The sequence below is a fragment of the Bos indicus x Bos taurus genome, chromosome 14, assembly GCF_003369695.1.
Source record: "Bos indicus x Bos taurus breed Angus x Brahman F1 hybrid chromosome 14, Bos_hybrid_MaternalHap_v2.0, whole genome shotgun sequence".
In the NCBI taxonomy this organism is placed as follows: domain Eukaryota; kingdom Metazoa; phylum Chordata; class Mammalia; order Artiodactyla; family Bovidae; genus Bos; species Bos indicus x Bos taurus.
In genome coordinates, this window is record NC_040089.1 from 63,004,328 (window position 1) to 63,024,036 (window position 19,709).

The window sequence follows — 19,709 nt, forward strand, 5'->3', positions numbered from 1 at the left end:
AGGGTCTAGATCACCCAGGCACGGAAATGCCACTCAAGGACAATTTATTGGCCACAGGATCTGGCTCAGGGTCCTTTGTGAAAGTGGCTCTTGTTGCATGCTCCCTGCAATGGGAGGACGGAGGAGGACCTGAGTGGTTCGCAGTAGGCTGGATCCTGCAGGCTAGCTAATCAGAAAGTGGGGAGGGGCTTGGTATCCACTCAGACCCTAGAAGCTTCCCTTCCAGCCTGCCCAGGGGGGTTTCCTGCACATGCTCCAAAGTGTAGGGTTTCCCAGAACCAAGTGGGGCCCCTCAGCTTTTGAGGGGTTAGGCCAGCAGATTTCACCCCAAGAGAGCCACCCACAATTCAAACCCAGCAAGGGGGTGCAAAGCAAACTGAAATGAAAGGAAAGATGGATTTCAGACTCAAAAACAGTGGACTTTTAGATGCTGGATTGCCAGATAGAATAAAGAGGTGCAATTAAATTTGATTTTTGGATATATAACAAATGATTTTTTTAGTATAAGTGTGCCCTATGCAATATTTGGAACATACTAAAAAATTATTTTTTATTTGAAATTGAAAACTAACTGGGCATCAAGTATTTTATTTGCCAAATCTGGCAGCCCTGTGTGTGTGTATGTGTGTTAATTGCTTAGCTGTGTCTGACTGATTGCAACCTCATGGATGGTAGCCTGCCAGGCTCCTCTGTCCATGGATTTCTCCAGGCAAGAATACTGGAGTGGGTAGCCATTCCCTTCTCCAGGGGATCTTCCCGACCCAGGGATTGAACTCAGGTCTCCTGCATTGCAGGCAGATTCTTTACCATCTGAACCACCAGGGAAGCCCCTCTGACAACCCTAGTTAGATGTAATACCTGAGTTTAAAGTTTTGACACAGATCCTGGCCCATAAAAAGCCCTGAGTCATCTAGAGCTCTTGCTGTTATTTCCGGCTTGCCTATTCTGCTGGGCATCCCAGCAATTCTTGTCAAATATATGAGCAAAGTTACTCACAAAGCCTTGATGAAGGCTTTGTGTCAGAGCAAGCCTCAGTTTCTATACCTGTGCCCTCTGGGGCACCAGCGGCCTGAGAATCTGGGTTTGCAGGGTACAAGCTCATCTGTTTGTTTGCCTGTTCCTTCACAAAGGTGCCATTACATCCTGTTTCTTTGTGTGCCTTGATTCACAGCGAATAGTTCGTCTTGCAAAGACCAAACAGGATTCTTTTAATAGGATAGTAAAGGCCCTGACATTAAACTGCACATTTTCCTGATGTTCCAGGGGAGCACAGGGGGGCTTGTGTCCTGCCTGTAACCCGGCCTCCTCTTTAGAATAGGGGTGAAGGGTGGGAGAAGATCCAGACAGGAGGGATCAAACCCTCCCTGCCGGAAATGAGAGCTTCTGCTGGGGGACTTGGCCACAGTGGGCTCACAGAGCCCTGACAGGGTCTGCATTACTCAAATGCATCTTGTTGCTAAAAGCCCTGTGTTTTCTTAATGGAAAGCCTTGATTAAGAAATAGATGGGGAGGGGAAGTTAGAGCCATACAGGGAGGGGTTTAAGTCTGCAGGGGATCAGATTCCACCCAACTGAGAGACTTGGTGCTTCTACTCTGGGCTTCTAGATCCAAAGGCTGGAGCCTGGAGCAGAGGCCTCATCTAGAGTCTCCTGCGGTTACATGCCTCCTCTTTGCATCTAACACTTGAAAAGTCTGGGCCCTCAGCAAGTTAGCTCCAAAGCCAATTCGGAAGCACAGCAGGTTACTGGAGGAAGCAAGACTTCTTTGCTGAATGTAGGGTTCGCTCCGCCCCCACCCCTCACCCCCAGAAATCGGGGAGAAGCTTTGCCTCTCCACTGACAGCATGAGGAAACTTCTGGAAGGGAACTTAACACATACTCTAGCCTAGCTAGAAAGGAAAAGGACCTGGAATAGGAGTGGAATCTCAACCAGCCAGTCTCCCTCCCGCAGTCCATCGGGGTAGGAGGAAAGACTACAGACTGAGGAGTCCTCTCTCTGTTTTGGATTCCCTCACCCCGGGTGGGAAGGGCAGCCCACCTTGTCCAAAAGAAGTGGCCCTCACCCCACGTGTCTCTTCAGACCCCTCTGCTCACAGGCCAAGCTAGGTACCCAGGTGACCCGAAGGAGCCCCAAGGGGCCCAGGAATACCCCGTGGGATGTGCAGCAGGAACCCAGCTCACTCTCTGAAAGGCGCAAGCGCCATCTCTTCCGTGGACACTGAGTCCCTCCGGTGGCCTTAGCTGGAAGGGCCACGAGGGCAGGGACCACGTGGGGGGCACCCAGCACCCACCCACCCCAACCCTTCCAGAGCCAGGGCCGGGCACACGGTGAGCTCTCAGTAAGCCGCATGCTGGGCTGTGCGATGCCGAACGACCCACTGCCCCCGGAGCGGGGGTGGGGTGCGTCTCAGCTCGGAAAGACAGAAGGTGGGGCTCACGGCTGGTGTTAGACCCCGGGAAAGGGTGTGCTGCCGCAGCCACCCCAGAGATGCATCGAGAAGACCCGGTTCTTCCGGCTGCCGTCCGCCAACACTTACCGGTCCTCTTATTTTTCAGGAAAACTCTCCCTGGAAGAGTTCATCCGAGGGGCCAAGAGCGACCCGTCCATTGTGCGCCTCCTGCAGTGTGACCCCAGCAGCGCCGGCCAGTTCTGAGCCCGGCGCCACCAACTGTAGAGCTGCCTGTGTTCCCTTTGGATTTTTTTTTTTTTTTTTGGCCAAACAATATTGACAGTGATGCTGTTCCCCCTGTGGTCGGATGCGCCTCCTTCCGTGCCGCCTTCAGCTTCTCTGTCGTGGATGCTTCGTGGGAATGTCTAGACCCCCCGCGCTTGTGGAAGCATGGACAGCGCTGTCGTGCACAGACTGTGGTGTTTGTTGTTCTGACGATTTTTCATCATTATTGTTGTTATTATTTTTCCTTTGATTCGGAAGTCTGTGTTCTAAAACTGAAGACTCGGGGAGGCGAGGGAAGGGAAAACAATACAGTCCAGTGATTCTGTTGCAAACTTGAGGGGCCTGTTGGAAAAACAAAACTCGCCACCTGGGTCTGGAGTCACACATGCCCTAGGGGTGGTGGCACCACTTGCTGGATTCCCCAGGGACCAGGAATCCTCTGGGGCCAGACTCTTAAAGGGACCTGGGGGATCCCCCCAGAGGCCCACCCCACCCTCTTCCCAAATAGGCTGTAGTTTCTAAGCTGTGAACATTTCAAGGTAAATTCATAGAGAAGAAGAAAAAGATGGCTCAGCTATTTCTTGCCAGGTTTACACTAGTTGAGCTGAGTTTCTTTGGAAATTAAATGCAAATGGTAACTTATATTCCAAAACCAGACCCATCTTGTTGCCTATTGTGATTAAAAAAAAAAAAAAGATTGCTGTATATAAAATATTGGGTATTGCAGACCAAATTGTTTTGCCTTGTTTAAATGAAATGCATGTTTAGTGAGCACTAATACAATCTTATTACAGAAGACTGTTTTCTGTAGCTTATTGTAAAGTAAGCCAGCTGTAATGAATGTCTATGTCTTGTTTTAAAGTCATATCTGTCTTTGCACAAATGCACCCATCAGCAGGTATATTTTATATACTCCAGAAAAGTACAAAGTAACCATGACCAGGGCCCAACCTTAATTTTGAGTGCTTTTCCGGTGGTACTGCCAAGGGAGTAGAAGTGGGGCAGGTTTGAGTGGAATGTGTCAAGTGGAGCACCAGAAGGTTCATAATTATTAGAGCTGTGGGTTTGCCCACCAGCCCAGCAGCTCACTGATGTAGTACTGGATTGGAGGTCTGGTGCTTTTCTGAGCAGATGATGTTCTATAGATTTTCCCACCCTCCTCCACCCCAAATAGCATAAATTCTGGGAGTTTCCCGATGCTTTAATCCACATGTATAGTTAGGAAGCTATAGCTGGAACGTTGACTTTTCCATGCCCCCAGTGACCCTTAAGAGAGTCAGAGGTTAGGCAGTCATCTGGTTCATCTTGAAGAAGGCATAAGCAACTGTGTCTCATTTCCAAGGCCCACTATAAAGAATCCAAAAAATATTTTCCATTATTGTGTTCTCTGAAAGCAAATTTCTATTTCCAGAAGTGACGACACAAATTTGAGTTGCTGTTTGGTCTGATGACCTTCGTATTGAAAGGTAAGAGTCAAAGTCGCTGGTCATAGGTAAGTCATATTTTCACAAGCAGTAGGCAAGGGGAAGCCCAAACACTCAAGGATGTAGATGAGGAGATCTTGCCCCAAGAGAAGGCAGACAGGTTCCCTGGGCTGCAGCCAAGCTACTTCCTACAGACCATGAACCACACAAAGATAAACTTATAAGGGAAACGATGCTGAGCCTATTCTAACCTCCAGATTCCTGGGTATTACTCAATTCCATTTAAACTGATAGTAAAAATCTGCATTTATGTGGTTGACCAAAATGAATGAACTTTGCAAGGTGAAATTTTGAGACCTGGACTCACCACCTGTAACATAATCCTCTTGCTCCGAGTGTCAGCTTTTTTTTAATAGTGATTTTACACCTTGAGACTTTTGGAGTTCCTCCATTGGCCAAGTGGTAAAATCTGGTTTTGAAAACTAGGGAATTAACCTAGTGGCGTGCACAATGGCATGGGGACCCAGCGCCTCTACAGGTGATGTTCCTGAGCTGCATCCCACTTTCTCCTGCTCTGGATTGAAGACCTAATTCCTCCTTTAGTTTTCCTTAATGGTAGAGTTGCTTAATGTCAGGGAAAGCCCATAGGACTCCATCCTCAGTCATGACATCTTACTGAGCCAGACTCACTCTGCTCGTTAGAGCCTAGAGCTGGGGTAAGAAGCAGGGGAGCGCATCTCCAGCTATTAAAACAACAGAGCAGACACAGGGCTGATCGATGCTGACATGCCCGGGATGGCCGCAAAGTAGTCCTTGTCCTGGCCTGCCACTGACCCTGACTGTGTTTTCTTGAGGGTTGTTTTTCTCATTCTTCTCCTCCCCAGGCAGGCCTTTGTATGTCTGATCCAGTGCACTGTGTGGCCAAGGGGCTCAGCAGCACCCAAAGGCTGAATGCCTAAACGCTTATGTCACTCCTGAGCTGGGCTGTTCATTGTCACTGCTGTGTTGAGGGACCTCTGGAAATGGAGTCTGTTTTGTCTGAAAGCAGCTCAGGCTGTGATGTTCAAGGGACTGGAATAAAGTGGCTTACGACTTGAAGGATGATACAGACTGGTCGACTATTCATACCCTTGTTTAGGGGGGGAAGGGATGCTGAGGGTGCAGTCCGATCCCATTGATACACCCCGGGGGCACTTTCCACATATATATCTATATATATATCGATATATTTATGAATCCTTTCCTATGGAGTGGGTCCTGCATCAGTTGACTTTGGGTCGCTCTAGCTTGGCAGTCAAGCATGTTGACTGTTTAATATGATTGTCTGGGACCTGGGCTTTCTGTGCCTAAACTGCTCCAGCTGAATCTGTGCCTGAGTGAGGGCCCAGACGCTGTGTTGGCCTCCTTCTAGGTATAGTTTCGGCCCTGGAGGCACAAGGAAGCAGGGTTTGTGAAAGAGGGATGAGAGGGTCTGTGGGCCTAAAGCATTGTCCAAGAGCATCCTAGGTCTACGTGTGGGCGTCTTTACTTCCCTCCACTCATGGCCTTCACTTTCTTCTTACCTCTTCTCCTTCCTCACAACTGACTGGAGCTGTAAACTCTAGTCTCAACATTAGGTGCAATGGAAGGAGAAACGGAGGCACCTTCCTCTTCAGTGGGAAATTAGCATCCTCCCCCCACCCCCAAACCCCCAGACCTCTCAGTCTGGAGAAGAGTTGATAGAAAAGATGACATGATACACAGCCCACAGCCTCAAAGCCAATTCCGATCAAGGTGTTTGTTATTGCTGTCACTGGCTCTGCCTCCAGCACAGGGGTCATGAATGTAGGAAAAAGAGGCTGAAAGTCAGCTGTAGTAGGCGTCTCATAGGCCAACCAGACTTCATGCTGGAGTGAGTTGGCCTGGAGGGGAGTCCTTTTGTACCACAGTTTCTCTTTATGGTTCAACAGTGGTCCTGATGCCTATGAGAACTGCATGAGCATGAGGAACACCATGTCATTCATGGCAATGATGGTAAGCAGGTGGCTGGGACCCTCCAACCTGATCAGGAGGCTTCACTCGCACACCTGTTGGAGGTTAACTGGTTAATTTCCAGCAAATTTTCAAGCCTGAAACTCCTATCTTCAGGGTACTGTCCCAACACCCCAACCCAACCCTGGACTCCCTGACAGTCTAGTTCAGGTGTGGGGAGGGGGTCACCGGCCAGGTAAGAAGGAGTCCGTGTGTTCTCAGTCAAGGTAAGGGGAAATCACGACTGCTTTCTTTAGGAAAAATGGAGCTGCTTCAACAAGCCTCTCATCTTTGTCAGGCGTATGCTTGCATTCTCCTGAAATATTCTGGTTTTTCAGGTGGCTGAAGAAACAAGAGAAAGAATACTGTATTTGCCAAGGCATCAGAGTATCAGTCAAATCCACCTACAATAGAAAGATTATTGTACAGTGAAAAGATGTCCACGCCAAGAGCCAATGATATATTTTATATCTAACCAATGGTATATGCAGTTCAGATTTCTCTACACTTGAATGATGGCTGTGTGTCCAGGAATTAGGTCCTGGGCACTTGCTGCCCTGGCTGCTAAGATGCCATTGATCCTTGGACACAGGGGTGCAGACACTTGAGTGGGCAACCTTCCCAAAGCGAGGTTAGAGTTTGGTGACCTCTCATCACGTTGTGAAAGTCTAAGGGTAAGAGGGGCTTGTATGCCCTGGGACTGGGGTGACTGCGAGCCCTGCCTCTCTGAAAGTGAACTGCTATCCTGGCACTGATGATGCCAGGCTGTCATCACTTGGTACATCATGGCCTCTGAGGATGGACTGCATCTAACCTGCCTCTCCGTCCCCAGCACCAGGCACAATGCCCGGCCCATGGTAACTGAGCTGAGTTGGTATAGAGATGAAGATGGAGGCAAGAGCCAGTCCTGGACCCCGGGGCCTTGATAGTTGGTCATCTTCACCCACCCAGAGTCCCAGTACAGGGAGGTGGGGGGTGGGGTGACACATGTGGGGAGCCATGTTCACAGCAGGACCAGAGCTGCCATGAGTCCAGGAAGAACTGCCTCAGGAGAGGAAGCGAGACTAGTGAATGCCAGGCAGGACCTCCTCGGGCAGGGGTGGGGGTGGGGGGAGCACATTCAGACCTCCTACTGATACTGGGGAACACAGATCATGGCAAACGGGCCTTTGGCCCATTTCTGATCCATGATCTCTTCAGAAGCCTCCTCAACAAGCACTTCTCCCAGCCTCCTCTTTAACGCCCACTGGTCCAGGTGTGGAGGCTGCCAAGGATGCCAACAGGGTTGAAGTTGGTCAGAGAAAGCTTTCCCAAGGTGGATTTTTAGCCAAGATTTGAAAGCTGTGGACATAGAAGGTGAGATGTGGAAGAACACAGAAGCTGCTACTTGTTTGGAACAGAGAGGCTCTTGGGAGATCATCATGGAGGACGGCTGAAGGAGCGGGTGGGTGGTCACTGAGGAAATGCCGAGAAATACTGGGATTTGAGCTGGTGGATACTGGTGAGGCTGTGGGTTCCAGGGCAAGAGACTGTTGTGAGGAGCTTGGTGTTTCAGCCACATGGTTTTAGGATCTGTGAAAAGGTGGGTGAAGATGAGTTAAAGGACATGAAAGGCTCTTCTGGTAATTTAAGTGGGGAGAGAGGAAGACAAACATGGATGGACAGAGCCTACTCCCTACCCCGAGGAACTGAAAGAACAGCCATCCTGGTGGCCTTTTGTGGTCACACTGGAGGCGTGGTGATGTCTTCAGCCTCTTCTCATTTAACCTTGGGGTGGAGGCACAATGGGGCAACCAGAAGAGGAAATGCCTGCTGTGTTGGAGCCCAGGACCTGAGGTGCCCATGGGGAGCCCAGAACCTTCCCAGTGCACACAGAGGCTTCTTCCCAATCAGCCTAGGAGCCCCAACACCCACCTCACAGAAAACATGGCACGCTTGAAGTTTACTCTTACATTATGAATATTTATTTTTTTCTTCTTAAAAATGTACAAAAAATAAAATAACTGTATTTATAGTTTATAGATTCCCCCTCTCCCATTTACAAAACTATTAAGTTACATTTGCCTTTTTTTTAAAAAAAAAAAAAACATGAGCACAAATTGTCCATCTCGCAATCTCCTTTGCTTGTCTTTACGAAAGGGCTGTTCGCAGAATTTGGCACAAACCCCCTGCTTCTGTTGCATTTTCGTAATTTTAAATAAGAAGGAAAATAAATGTTTGATTCAGTTCATGCTTCTTAAGTTTCTGGGCTGGGACATGCCTTAGTCTTTTAGGATCCAATTCCAAGATGACATCTGACTGCATTTTTCTGTCAGACCCAATTTCCCAGAAAGTCTAAGCATCTGGGGTAAGTATAAGAAAAACACTTGTTGCATATGTCCCTCATCTTACATGGAATTTTTAAAGCTTATTTATTTGAGTCTGATTAAGAAACCAAAAAAAAAAAAAAAAAAGAGGAGGCAAGTTTTCCTATTTCTCTGGAGTGTTTTGTTTTTTTTTTTTTTCCCCTTGGACAATTTTGCTCATCAAAGCTCTGCTCACACACACAGTGAAGGGCACGCTGAAGCTAAGCCACGGGCACACTGAGAGTGCAGAGAGGACGTGGTAAGATGGGGACAGACTGGATGGGAGGGTACACTGTGTGCCACCCTTTGCTGGCACTGGCCTCATACGCTTTGTTCTGGTAGTGGCCACCACAATGATTGCCCAGGGCCCTGGGACAAAGGCAAAAGTATCTTGGATTCATCTTCTGCCTAGGGCAGGACCAGAAACATTTTGTCCACAGAGGCTGGGGAGAGAAGGTCAGGGAACCCATGTCTGCCAAAGATTTTCTCTTTTCCCTATTCTGGAGTCCTACACCCTGGCCTGACAGTATTGACCACTGGGCCTGGCAGTGATGTCTGAAATCACCCCTTAGGCAAGGAGCATGGTGGCACATTGTACATCATGCATTTCCAATACTGAGTCCCATTAGTACCACATGCTGGTCCAGGATGTGACTGTCACAGAGTGGAGGACGAGGGGACAGACTGGAGCAGAGCTAAATCCAGGATGCAATCTTTGGCACCACAGGGAGGAGTAACACGTCCAGAAGACACACAGAAAGGTGCCCCCTCACCACACCTACTAGAGATCTTCCTGGGCACGCACCTGCCCTCCAGCCCATTTGAATCCTCGGCAGCCTCAAGGACAGACAGCTGGACTGAAAGCGGCCCTTCCATCCTGCTCTGGGCCGCGGAGGGCAGGGAGGCAGGGAGCCCTTGGAGAGAAAGCCCCCAGGTAAGACATCAAAGTGCTTTACAAACAAATCTGGGCCCTTCCATAGAACCTGCCCTAGATCCGGGACCTCCTAGGGAGTGTGGCTACCAGAAACCTATGCTTTAGCCCACAAGGCTGAACACAAACCCCTAGACCATGTACCTGTTCCTCAAAGAGAACTATGGCCCGGATGGTACATGATGATGCGACTGTTTGGGGAAGCATTTCATCTCCTCTTCATCTGCCAGGATACCTGGTAGGAGGACAAGCCTTCTCTCTCCATCTTCCAGACGCTGGTTTCAGAAGTGCCAGGGCTCCCGGGGTCTTCTCGCACCCATCCAGCATCCAGCAGCCCAGCCTTCCAGAGCCGGCTGAGCCCCAGAAGGCAGCCCACGCCTGGCAGGCCAGAGCTGAGCCACTGGCACCACTCTCAGGACTGCAGCTGGGCCTCCAGGGAGCCACTTGAGATGAGGATGTGCTTGTAAACTGAGACACTGCACAGTGGCCGGCTCCTCACGAAAGCCCAGGAGTTCTGCGGCAGACCCAGTGATGGAACCCTGATGGCAAGTCCCTGCGGCATCTCCAGAAAGTTCAGGCGGCACCAACACCAAAGCTGGAGGAGCTGGGACCTCAGACAATCCAACCTTTCCCACAGACAGCTCAGAGGGAGAGTCAGGCGAAGCTCATCACCATGAGACAAACTCAGTGGGTCTCCGGGGCAGGTAGTGCCCATAGAGAGGGAACGGGGGGGCTTCAGGCATGCCCACGGGGGTCAACCATCTTGGCACCCACTGCCTGACAGCCTGAAGGCTGTGTCCCTCGCCCAGCATGTCTTCTGAACAGCACGGAGGCAGAAACCTCTTGGAGAAAGCAGGGTCTCCAGGTATGCACCTCCCCCAGGCCTGCGGCAGTAAACATGCCCACATACCACAGGTGAAATATATTATTGCGATATTATAAACACTATGTACATGATAGCCAGGCACACTTTCGGGGTTACTTACTAATTACACGGTGGCCGAATGTCTTCCTGTACACGGCCTGGTGGCTACTCACTAGGAACCCCTGAGGGTACCCACCAATGCCCTTCCTCAGAGCAGACAGAAGGCTCCTGATCAGGAAGAGGTGTCCACCTCTTCCCCCACCTCAGACGAAGGAAGCGGCTCATTCTGTCCAGCCACTCAGGAGACATCAGGGGTGAGATGGCAGGAAGGAGCTCCCTCAGGCTCTTCAGGATCAACGGACTGAAAGGGAGAGCTCTGGCCCATGTCAGCTGGAGCCAGCAGTGACCTGCAGAGTCCTGGCGGGCCCTGGGCCCCGGGCTCCGGAAAAAAGGTGGACAATAAATAAGGATGTGATAAGCTCAAGGCCCCGTCCCGAGGGGCTTGGGCCGTGGCTCCAGGGCAGGAACCGGTGGGTGGCCCAAACGCAGGGATCCCAGGGTCTTTGGGCCTCGCCCTGCTCCCCAGCACAGTCGTGTAACAGCAGTCGTCAGATGGGTGAGGTGGGTCTGTGGGGCCTGGGGGCCGGGGCCTCCGACTTCCCTGGGGGAGGAAGGCCCTGAGGGCTGCAGCCCAGAGTGGGGCTCAGATTTCCATGAGTGTGATCTTGAAGCCTTCCACCATGCTCTCCATGTTGAGGATGAAGGTGTCCTCATTCGAGTAGTGCTCAATGATGTTGTCGTCCATATTCACCAGGATGCTGCGGGGTTGAATGCGGGGGGAAACAAAGACGCCATGACCGAGGTGCTCAGTGGAGGGAGGCTCCAGGCTGGGGGTTCCCTTAGCCATTCTTTCACAAGGGAGGCCAGGGAGGTGGGTGGGGGGTGGGAGGGAGAGGAGACAGGCAGGGAGAGAGGCCCTCACTGTATTTCTTCCCCAGATATCAGTTAGAGGGAAGCAAAACCTCGATTTCTCAGAACTAACTTCTTATGAGACAGGATGTCAGAGGTCATTTAACGCAAACCTTTGGCTCTCTAGACTGGTAAACTGAAGCCTAGAAAAAGTTAACAGAGCCTGAAATCACAGAGCTAACTATTGACAGAGACTGGATGTAAAGAGTTAGGTCTCCTAACTCTTTTCATTAAACCATATTGCCTCTTGAAAACACCTTTTTAAAAAGTCCTCTGCACTTACAAGAGGAAAATAAACCAGAGCTGCGGCTACCCTTCCTCGAGCATGGAGTCTGTTCCACAAACCTGTGTTCAGTCCTCAGGGCAACCATGGAGGCAGGTGCGATCACCGCCATGGTACAATTGAGTAGCCTGAGTTCAGCGAGGTTAGATCATGTCCCCAGGTTTACTCAGCTGGTTCAAGGCTGAGCTCGGTTTGGGTACTAGCTTTGCCTCACTCTGAAGTTTGTACTCTACCACATGTGACTTAGCCCTTAGTTAACCATCTGAGCTGGGTTTTGTTTTAAGAAAACCAACAACTTTCAGGGCCTGTCCATGAGACAAGTCCTTGAGCCAATCCCCTTCTTTGAAGTCAGACAGACCTTCGTTTGAGAAGTGACTATCATTTTACAGCTATGTGTCATCAGGCAAGTTGTTTAGCCTTTCAGAGTCTCGGTTTATTCTTCCACAAAAATAAGAATAACAACCCTGCTTTAGAGGGTTGTGGTTAGGATTAAAGTATTTAGCCCAGGGCCTGACACCGGACCCCGTGGAAGTGAAATGCTACCATCGGCATGCACATCAGCACTCAGGGCTTCTGCTCAGCATGAGACCCTGAGACACCACTCAGATCTCACCATCAAAGGAATCCACTCAGCCTCTTGCACTGACTTTGGAAAGAACATGCATTTTAGTGAGCTTTTCAACCAGGGCTCAAATGGAAAGGGTTTCCTGCTTGACTCCAAATTAACTGAGAGACCCCATTACTTGGAAGTCCCCAGTATCCCAGATCATCAATTTCTTCTATGAAAAAGGCCCAGAGCAGAGTTTAAAGATCAACTTTCTGCTTTTTGTAAGAAAATGGATCCAGAAGCTGACTCACTGGAGATCCTTTTCTGGTACTAAATCCTGTTCCACGGCCACTATGCTTATAGCTTCATTCACAGGAGGCCCCAAGAGGGCTGGAGGCAGCAGACAGCAGAATGTGCAAGCTAAATACTTGGGCTTTGGCGCCATGAAAGTTTACTTGGGTTAAATCTGCATTTCACCTACTGAACACAAGATTTTGGGCAAAATGCTTAGCCTCCATCTGGCTCGATTTCCTCGGCAATAAATTAGGGATAAGAATCTACCTCACGGAGTGATGAGGAATAACAGAACAATGTGCATAACGCGCTTAGCAGGGGACCCAGAACCTACCGAAGACCAGATAAATAAGAGCTATTGTTCTTAACACTGAGAACAAGCAGGTTCAGTAATCACTTTGATCATTCTGTTAATAACGACCCCAGAAGAATCCCTGATGTCCTGAATCCTTTGTATTTCTACTGTGCTGCCCTGAGACCAAGCTTAAGAGCAGCACGTGATTCCTAACAAACTTGGCTCTCTGCCCAAGGGCCACTCTCCCCACTTCCAGACCCTTCTACTCTACCCCCTAATCCTGCCATGGAGGGGGACATCTCAGCTGATCCCATGACAATGCACTCTCACCCCTTCTCTTTCTCTCATTAAAGATCTTCAAAACGCATGGCACGGGTAAGCTGCTCAGCACTCCTTCGGGAAGATGACACACAAATTTTATAAAAGGCAAACAACAGAACTAACAAAAGATGGGCGCCATCTTGTTTTTATAAAGGCACTGTGCAGACATATCTGATTTGAAAGTCAATTGAAATTAGGTTTCTTTCTTACCCTTTTTTGCTTTTCTTGTAAAGCTTTGCTATCTTCTCCACAGGCAGCCCATATTTCTCAGAAATCTGCAACCAGTAACAAAAAGGCAGATGAGTGTGGAAGGGGAACCGAGCAGAAGCAAGAGAGAAAGTTCCAACATCACTGTCCTGGCAATGTTCCTGGGTGCCAGTGGCCTTCAGTCACGAGTCAAGCTTTCGGAAAGACTCATTTGCAAGGCTCTCCCTTTGGACACACCATAAATCAATCAGCAAAAGATTCAGTCCCACGAGAATCTGATCTATGATAGAGGTGTCATTTCAGTTCAGTCAGAAAAAGATGGACTATGGTCATAATGTTGGATTAAATAGGTAGAAAAAAATTAACAAGTTACGCTGGATCCTTTCTCTACTCCTTCCATCAGAATAAACATCATCAAAGATTTATATGTGAAAGATGAAACCATGCAAGAAGAAACCGTGAATCAATTCTTTGTATGAATATTATCTTTAGATAAGGAAGATCTTTCCAAGCAAGTATGAAACCTAAAGAAAAAAGGTCAAAATGTTGATAAAACAGCATAATATTTAAAATACCAGTAGAGCAAAAACTACCTTTAAATAAAACTGAGGACAGACAATACACTGGGAAACATTTCTGCGGGCAATGTAAATGACAGATGTAGAACTAACTTCCTTAAGTTAGAAAGAACATCTGTGAATACAAATAAAAGGCTAGGGCTTCCCTGGTGGTTCAGTGGTGAGAAGTCTGCTTACCAACGCAGGAGACACAGGTTTCATCTCTGATCTGGGAAGATTCCATATGCCACGGAGCAACTAAGCCTGTGAGCTACAACTATTGAGCCTGTGCTGTCAAGTCCAGGAACCACAAGTACTGAGCCCATGAGCTGCAGCTACTGAAGCTTGAGCGCCCTAGAGCCTGTGCCCCGAAACAAAAGAAGTCACTGCAGTGAGAAGCTGGTGCACTGCAAGAAGAGTAGGCTCCCCCGTCACCGCAACTGGAGAAAAGCCCGTGCAGCAATGAAGACTGAAAATAAAATAAATGAAAGACTAAAACAACCAAAAATAAATAAATGAAAGACTAATGTGCTCGCTTTAGGGCTTCCCAGCTGGCGCTAGTGGCAAAAAAACCCGCCTGCCAATGCAGGAGACACAAGAGACTCAGGTTCAATGCCTGGGTCGGGAGGATCTCCTGCAAGACAGCTTGGCAACCCACTCCAGTATTCTCCTCTGGAGAATCCCATGGACAGAGGAGCCTGGCGGGCTGTAGTCCATGGAGTCTCGAAGAGTCGGACACAACTGAGCAAGTGAGCATACAACACACGAGCTCACTTTGGCAGCACATACACTAAAATTGTGGAGAAGGAAATGGCAACCTATTCCAGTATTCTTGCCTGGAGAATCCCATGGACAGAGGAGCCTGGCAGGCTACTACCTATGGGGTTGCAAGAGTTGGACACGACTTAGCAACGAAACCACCACCACACTAAAACTGATACAGAAAAGATGAGCGAGGCCCCTGCACAAGGATGATACGCAGGCTCCTGAGTCAGTCCATATCCTTTAATACAAATGAATTTATTTGCACGACAGAGACAGGCTCCAAGACATAGAAAACAAACTGATGGTTACCAGGGGAAGTGAGGAGGGGAGAGGGAGGGATAAATTAGGAGTCTGGGATTAAAAAATATATACTATTGTATATAAAATAAACAATAGGACATACTGTATAGCACAGGAAACTATATTCAATACATCTTATAACAACTTATAGTGGAAAATAATCTGAAAATATATATAACTGAACCACTTTGCTGTACACCTATAATGAACACAGTATCATAAATCAATCATGCTTCAATTAAAAAAAAAAAGTTCAGTGAAAAAAAGGAAGAATACAATATAAAGAAGTAATTTCAGATAAATGCAATAGGACAATACACAAATGAAAAAATGCACCACCGCACTAATAACTTAAAAATGCAAATTAAAGCAACCAGAAGATACTATCTTTATCAGGGCAACAAAAACTGAAAGCTTAATAATACAGTGACAGCCAGAGGATAAGAAACAGCAACTCTCCTAGTCCATAAACAGGAGAGCAGCAAGCTCGACCTTTCTGGAGGGAAGTCTGGCAGAAGATATTGAAATTTAAAAGGCATTTATCTCTTGACCCAAATAGTCCACATCTAGTAATCTGGTCTACAGAAATACAGTCAGATGTATGTAAGTACATACATCTTGAAAGTATCACTGTTCATAACACAGAAAACAACCATTAAGCACACTTTGATATTTGCTCAGTTAAAAACCATGAAGTCATATAATCATTCAAAGAAATGCACAATGCCTATATGAAAAAAAAAAAGTCATTAACATATTAAGTTCAGTTCAGTTCAGTTGCTCAGTCATGTCGGACTCTTTGCAACCCCGTGGAAACATATTAAGTGAAAAAACACAAATAGAAAAACAGTGTTTATTGTGTGATCCTGAATGTATATTTTAAAAATATGTATGTAAGTAAATGGGCTTCCTGGGTGGCGCTAGTGGTAAGGAACCCACCTGCCAATGCAGGAAACATAAGAGACATGGGTTTGATCCCTGGGTCAGGAAGATCCCCTAGAGGAGGGCATGGCAATCCACTCCAGTGTTCTTGCCTGGAGAATCCCATGGACAGAAACCTAAAGGGCTTACAGTCCATAGGGCTGCACAGAGTCAGACACGACTGAAGTGACTTAGCACGCACGCACACATGTAAGTAAATAGAAAATATTTGAAAGGCCCATCAATCTATTAACAGTGGCTATCCCGGAAAAATGGACAAAAACAAGGAGATTATTTTTCTTTTCACTTTGCATAATTCTGTACTGTTTACTTTTAAAGTGACTGTGATTTATTTTCATAAATATAAAGCAATATAACATTGGAGATGCGTTCCGGAGAGACTTACTCGAAATACTTTCTCTCTCCCAAATCCAATCCACCCACCTCTTGAGTCCAGTGGCTGGCGGTGCACAAACGGCTGGCGCTGGTGAGGTTTGGGACTCTGACTACCCGGTGCTCTAGCAGGGCCTGGGGAAAGAGCCCGAATAGCTCCGGGGCAAAGGTGGGATAGCTTTGTCTCCTGGGAAGAGCTTATTCTCCAGAGAATCATAGATTCCCACCTGTCCATCCCTCATACATAGGAAGACCACCCCCACTTCTCCCCCAAGCCCCAAAAGGGCAGAACAGCTGGGCTGAGGGCTGAGACAGCAAAGAGACTGGGAAACAAACAGCCTGCCTGTGGCCCACCACCGCTCCCTCACTGATGGGGCTGCCCCATGGCCACACTGGAGCCCAAATGAGCCCAGCACATACAGAACCTGGCCTGTGGCGTAGCAAAGAAAATGTACAGGACTTGTGTGGAAGGTGTCCATGTGAACAGAACATAAAAGAGCACTTAGGAAGACTGCTGTACAGCACACACACACGGGCAAAATCCTGATCTAAAAATATGACTGAACTAAAAGATCTGCAGGTTCAGTAAATGAGTTGAAGGCTAGGTAGTTGATCCAGGAGTTAGGAAAGGTCAATTAGGAAAACCATTTCAAGTGCAAAGCAAAGACACATAGCATAGACAGAAATCAGGAAGGGAATAAAAGGAGAGAGGGAGGGAGGGAGATATGAAGAATAAAGGCAACCATATCAGATGTCAGGGAATTCCCTAGTGGCTCAGACTGTAAGGAATCCGCCTGCAACACAGGAAACCCAGGCTCGATCTCTGGGTCAGGAAGATCCCCTGGAGAGGGGGATAGCTACCCACTCCAGTATTCTTGCCTGGAGAATTCCATGAACAGAGGAGCGTGGCAAGCTACAGTCCACGGGGTTGCAAAGAGTCAGACATGACTGAAAAACTAACACTTTCAAACTTTCAAAGTCCCAGGCAGAGAAAAAGGAGCAAATGGAGATGAAAAAACAATTAAATAATAGAAGACCACATTTTTAGACAGGAGAGGTATCCTGAATCCCAGAAGGGATCAGTGAGAAAAGAGCCATGCATCTGGCCATTCTGAAAAGTGCCAGATCTCCAAAGGTAAGAATAAAAATAAAACATCCTGGAACCTCCAGACAGAAAGTACAAGTTATTAACATTAATACTAATACTAAAAAAAGAAAAGAAAAAGAATGAACCTGGCTTCAGTCTTCTCATCTGCAAAACTGGAAACCGAAGTGGAATAACCACTATAGACTACTGAAAAAAGGGATGTCACCCCACGAATTCTGTACACTGACAAGCTCTCCCTCAATACTCAGGTTAAAGAATGGTATTTAACAAATGCATTTCATTCAAAAAATCCCATTTGAAGAAAATACTCATAAAAGATCTCTGCTGCTACTGCTGCTGCTGCTAAGTCGCTTCAGTCGTGTCCGACTCTGTGCGACCCCATAGACGGCAGCCCACCAGGCTCCCCCATCCCTGGGATTCTCCAGGCAAGAACACTGGAGTGGGTTGCCACCTCCTTCTCCAATGCATGAAAGTGAAAAGTGAAAGTGAAGTCGCTCAGTTGTGTCTGACTCCTAGCTGAACAGAACACACAAAAGAACGAAGACTTCAGCAAAGCAAAGGGGGAAGAAACAAGTAACCAGTGTTATACCATTAAATATATATATATATATACACATACACACATGGAGAGAGACATACTCTATATACATTATATATGGCTATATAACTATAGTTCTCTATACAAAACTCTTTATATACATATATATACAGTTCATATATAGATATAGAATTATAGATATGTATATAATATATTCTGGAGAAGGAAATGGCAACCTACCCCAGTATTCTTGCCTGGAGAATTCTATGGATGGAGGAGCCTGGTGGGCTGTGGTCCATGGGGTTGCAAAGAGTCTGACATGACTGAGCAACTAACACACACACATATAATATATATCTATTTATATCTATGAGTGACTCTTTGCGACCCCATGGACTGTAGCCTACCAGGCTCCTCCGTCCGTGGGATTCTCCAGGCAAGAGTACTGGAGTGGGTTGCCATTTCCTTCTCCAGGAGATCCTCCACACCCAGGGATCGAACCCGGGTCTCCCGCATTGTAGGCAGATGCTTTACCATCTGAGCCACCAGGGAAGCTCATATATATATATATATACACACACACACACACACACACACACATAGGTAAATGGACTGGGGAAGTGAAATAAGTGTTAAATAAGGGTTCTTGAAGTGAAAAGAACACAATGGGAGGAAAAAACCTAATCGTGTCCTAGAGAGAAAGCAATAAACTACTTCAGGAACATCCAGAAGCCTGGAGTGTGTGGGGGCAGTGCGGGGTAAACATTTCAGCATACTCGTCCTAATGAGCGAAGGAGGGGAGAAGGGGGCGAGACAAAGGCTCTAGAAGGCTCCTCTCACCCAGTGGGCCAGGGGGCTAGAGAGCAGGGGTGCAGAAGACAGTTGAAAATTTATTTTCAAATCACAGCACAATAAGGAGAAGAGATGGAAACAATTTAGGAAAAGTAAAGAATAACTTCCAAGAAAAGGTGAAAAACATTGATTTAATCCAGCTGCAAAACTAAACAGAAAGAGGAAGCCACAAAGCGAAATAAATAAAAAGTTTTTCGTTGTGAGTTGCTTGACCTGCTAGCGTTGGGTTTTGACCTTTGGTTGGTGTCATTTGGAACTTGTTTTTAAAATGAAATGGATAAATAAAGGAAAAGGTGTTCTATTTTCTCCTCAACATCAGCAAGTTCACATCTTTTCTGAAAGAGAAGTGAATCTGATTCGTGGATCTTCCCTTTTTAGGGGTTTGACTCCCAGTTTCCAAAGCATGAATGCATATACTCAGCTCACAAATCAGTTGATAACAGTGAGGAAATTTGCATAAATCTGCATTACTCCAGTTTCGATTTGGGTCTGCCTGGAACAGCAGCAGCAGCCTGCATTTTCCGAGTGCTTACTAAGTGCTTAGCATATGGGCATGGGGAGCTCTGTATCTATTAACTCGCTCAGTCCATGAATCACTGCAACAGAACAGGTGCTTTTATGGGACCTGTTTCTCAGCGAGCAAACTCAAGCTTACAGTCATTAAGTAACTTGCCCAGGGTGCCTCAGCTAAGAAGTGGCAGAGACAAGATTTAAAAGGGTAACAGTCTGGCAGTCTGGTTTTGGATTCTAAACTTACAGAGAAAAGAAGCATATGTTGGGACTGTTTGGAGCAGGGCTCCAAGAAGAGACTGGCAAAGTGGGCTCGGGCATCAGGCTGCCAAGGGCAACAGCCTCCAGGAGGGCAAAGCCCTGGCCTCCATGCAATCATCAAAGGCAAAGGCAACTGGATAAAAAGCCACCTTCACACCGCATCCCCTGCCTCCACGCCAGGCAAGGAAGTGTGCTTTGCCAAACCCAGAAGCCTGGAAAGAAGTGAGACCATGTCGGATGGCATGTGGAGGAAGCAGTCCATCTGTCGGGAGGTTATGGAAAGGAATCGTTCTGCCCAGGAGCTGGGTGATCTCACCGCAGCATCCCCCTTCCGTGTGC

The 19,709-nt window shown here is 47.6% G+C and overlaps 2 protein-coding genes and 1 non-coding gene across 6 annotated transcripts in view; 2 read left to right on the plus strand and 1 right to left on the minus strand.

The window, feature by feature from the left end:
* The window catches only part of NCALD (neurocalcin delta), a 468,360-nt gene extending 463,158 nt beyond the window's left edge, over positions 1-5,202 (plus strand). For all 3 annotated transcript variants that reach the window (XM_027561419.1, XM_027561418.1, XM_027561420.1), the window contains one exon: positions 2,556-5,202. In XM_027561419.1, coding sequence (XP_027417220.1) covers positions 2,556-2,653 — 98 coding nt within the window. In that variant the 3' untranslated portion in view covers positions 2,654-5,202. The remainder of the gene's footprint in view (positions 1-2,555) is intronic.
* Positions 5,203-8,049: 2,847 nt separating this feature from the next.
* GRHL2 (grainyhead like transcription factor 2) overlaps positions 8,050-19,709 on the minus strand; it is a 172,675-nt gene continuing 161,015 nt past the window's right edge. For both annotated transcript variants that reach the window (XM_027561417.1, XM_027561416.1), the window contains exons 15-16: positions 13,169-13,233; positions 8,050-11,067 (exon numbers count right to left, since the gene is read on the minus strand). In XM_027561417.1, the coding sequence (XP_027417218.1) occupies positions 10,953-11,067; positions 13,169-13,233 (180 nt within the window). In that variant the 3' untranslated portion in view covers positions 8,050-10,952. The remainder of the gene's footprint in view (positions 11,068-13,168; positions 13,234-19,709) is intronic.
* On the plus strand, positions 14,627-14,728 carry LOC113904545. The gene has a single exon (XR_003514564.1). It is a non-coding gene; the product is annotated as a U6 spliceosomal RNA (small nuclear RNA).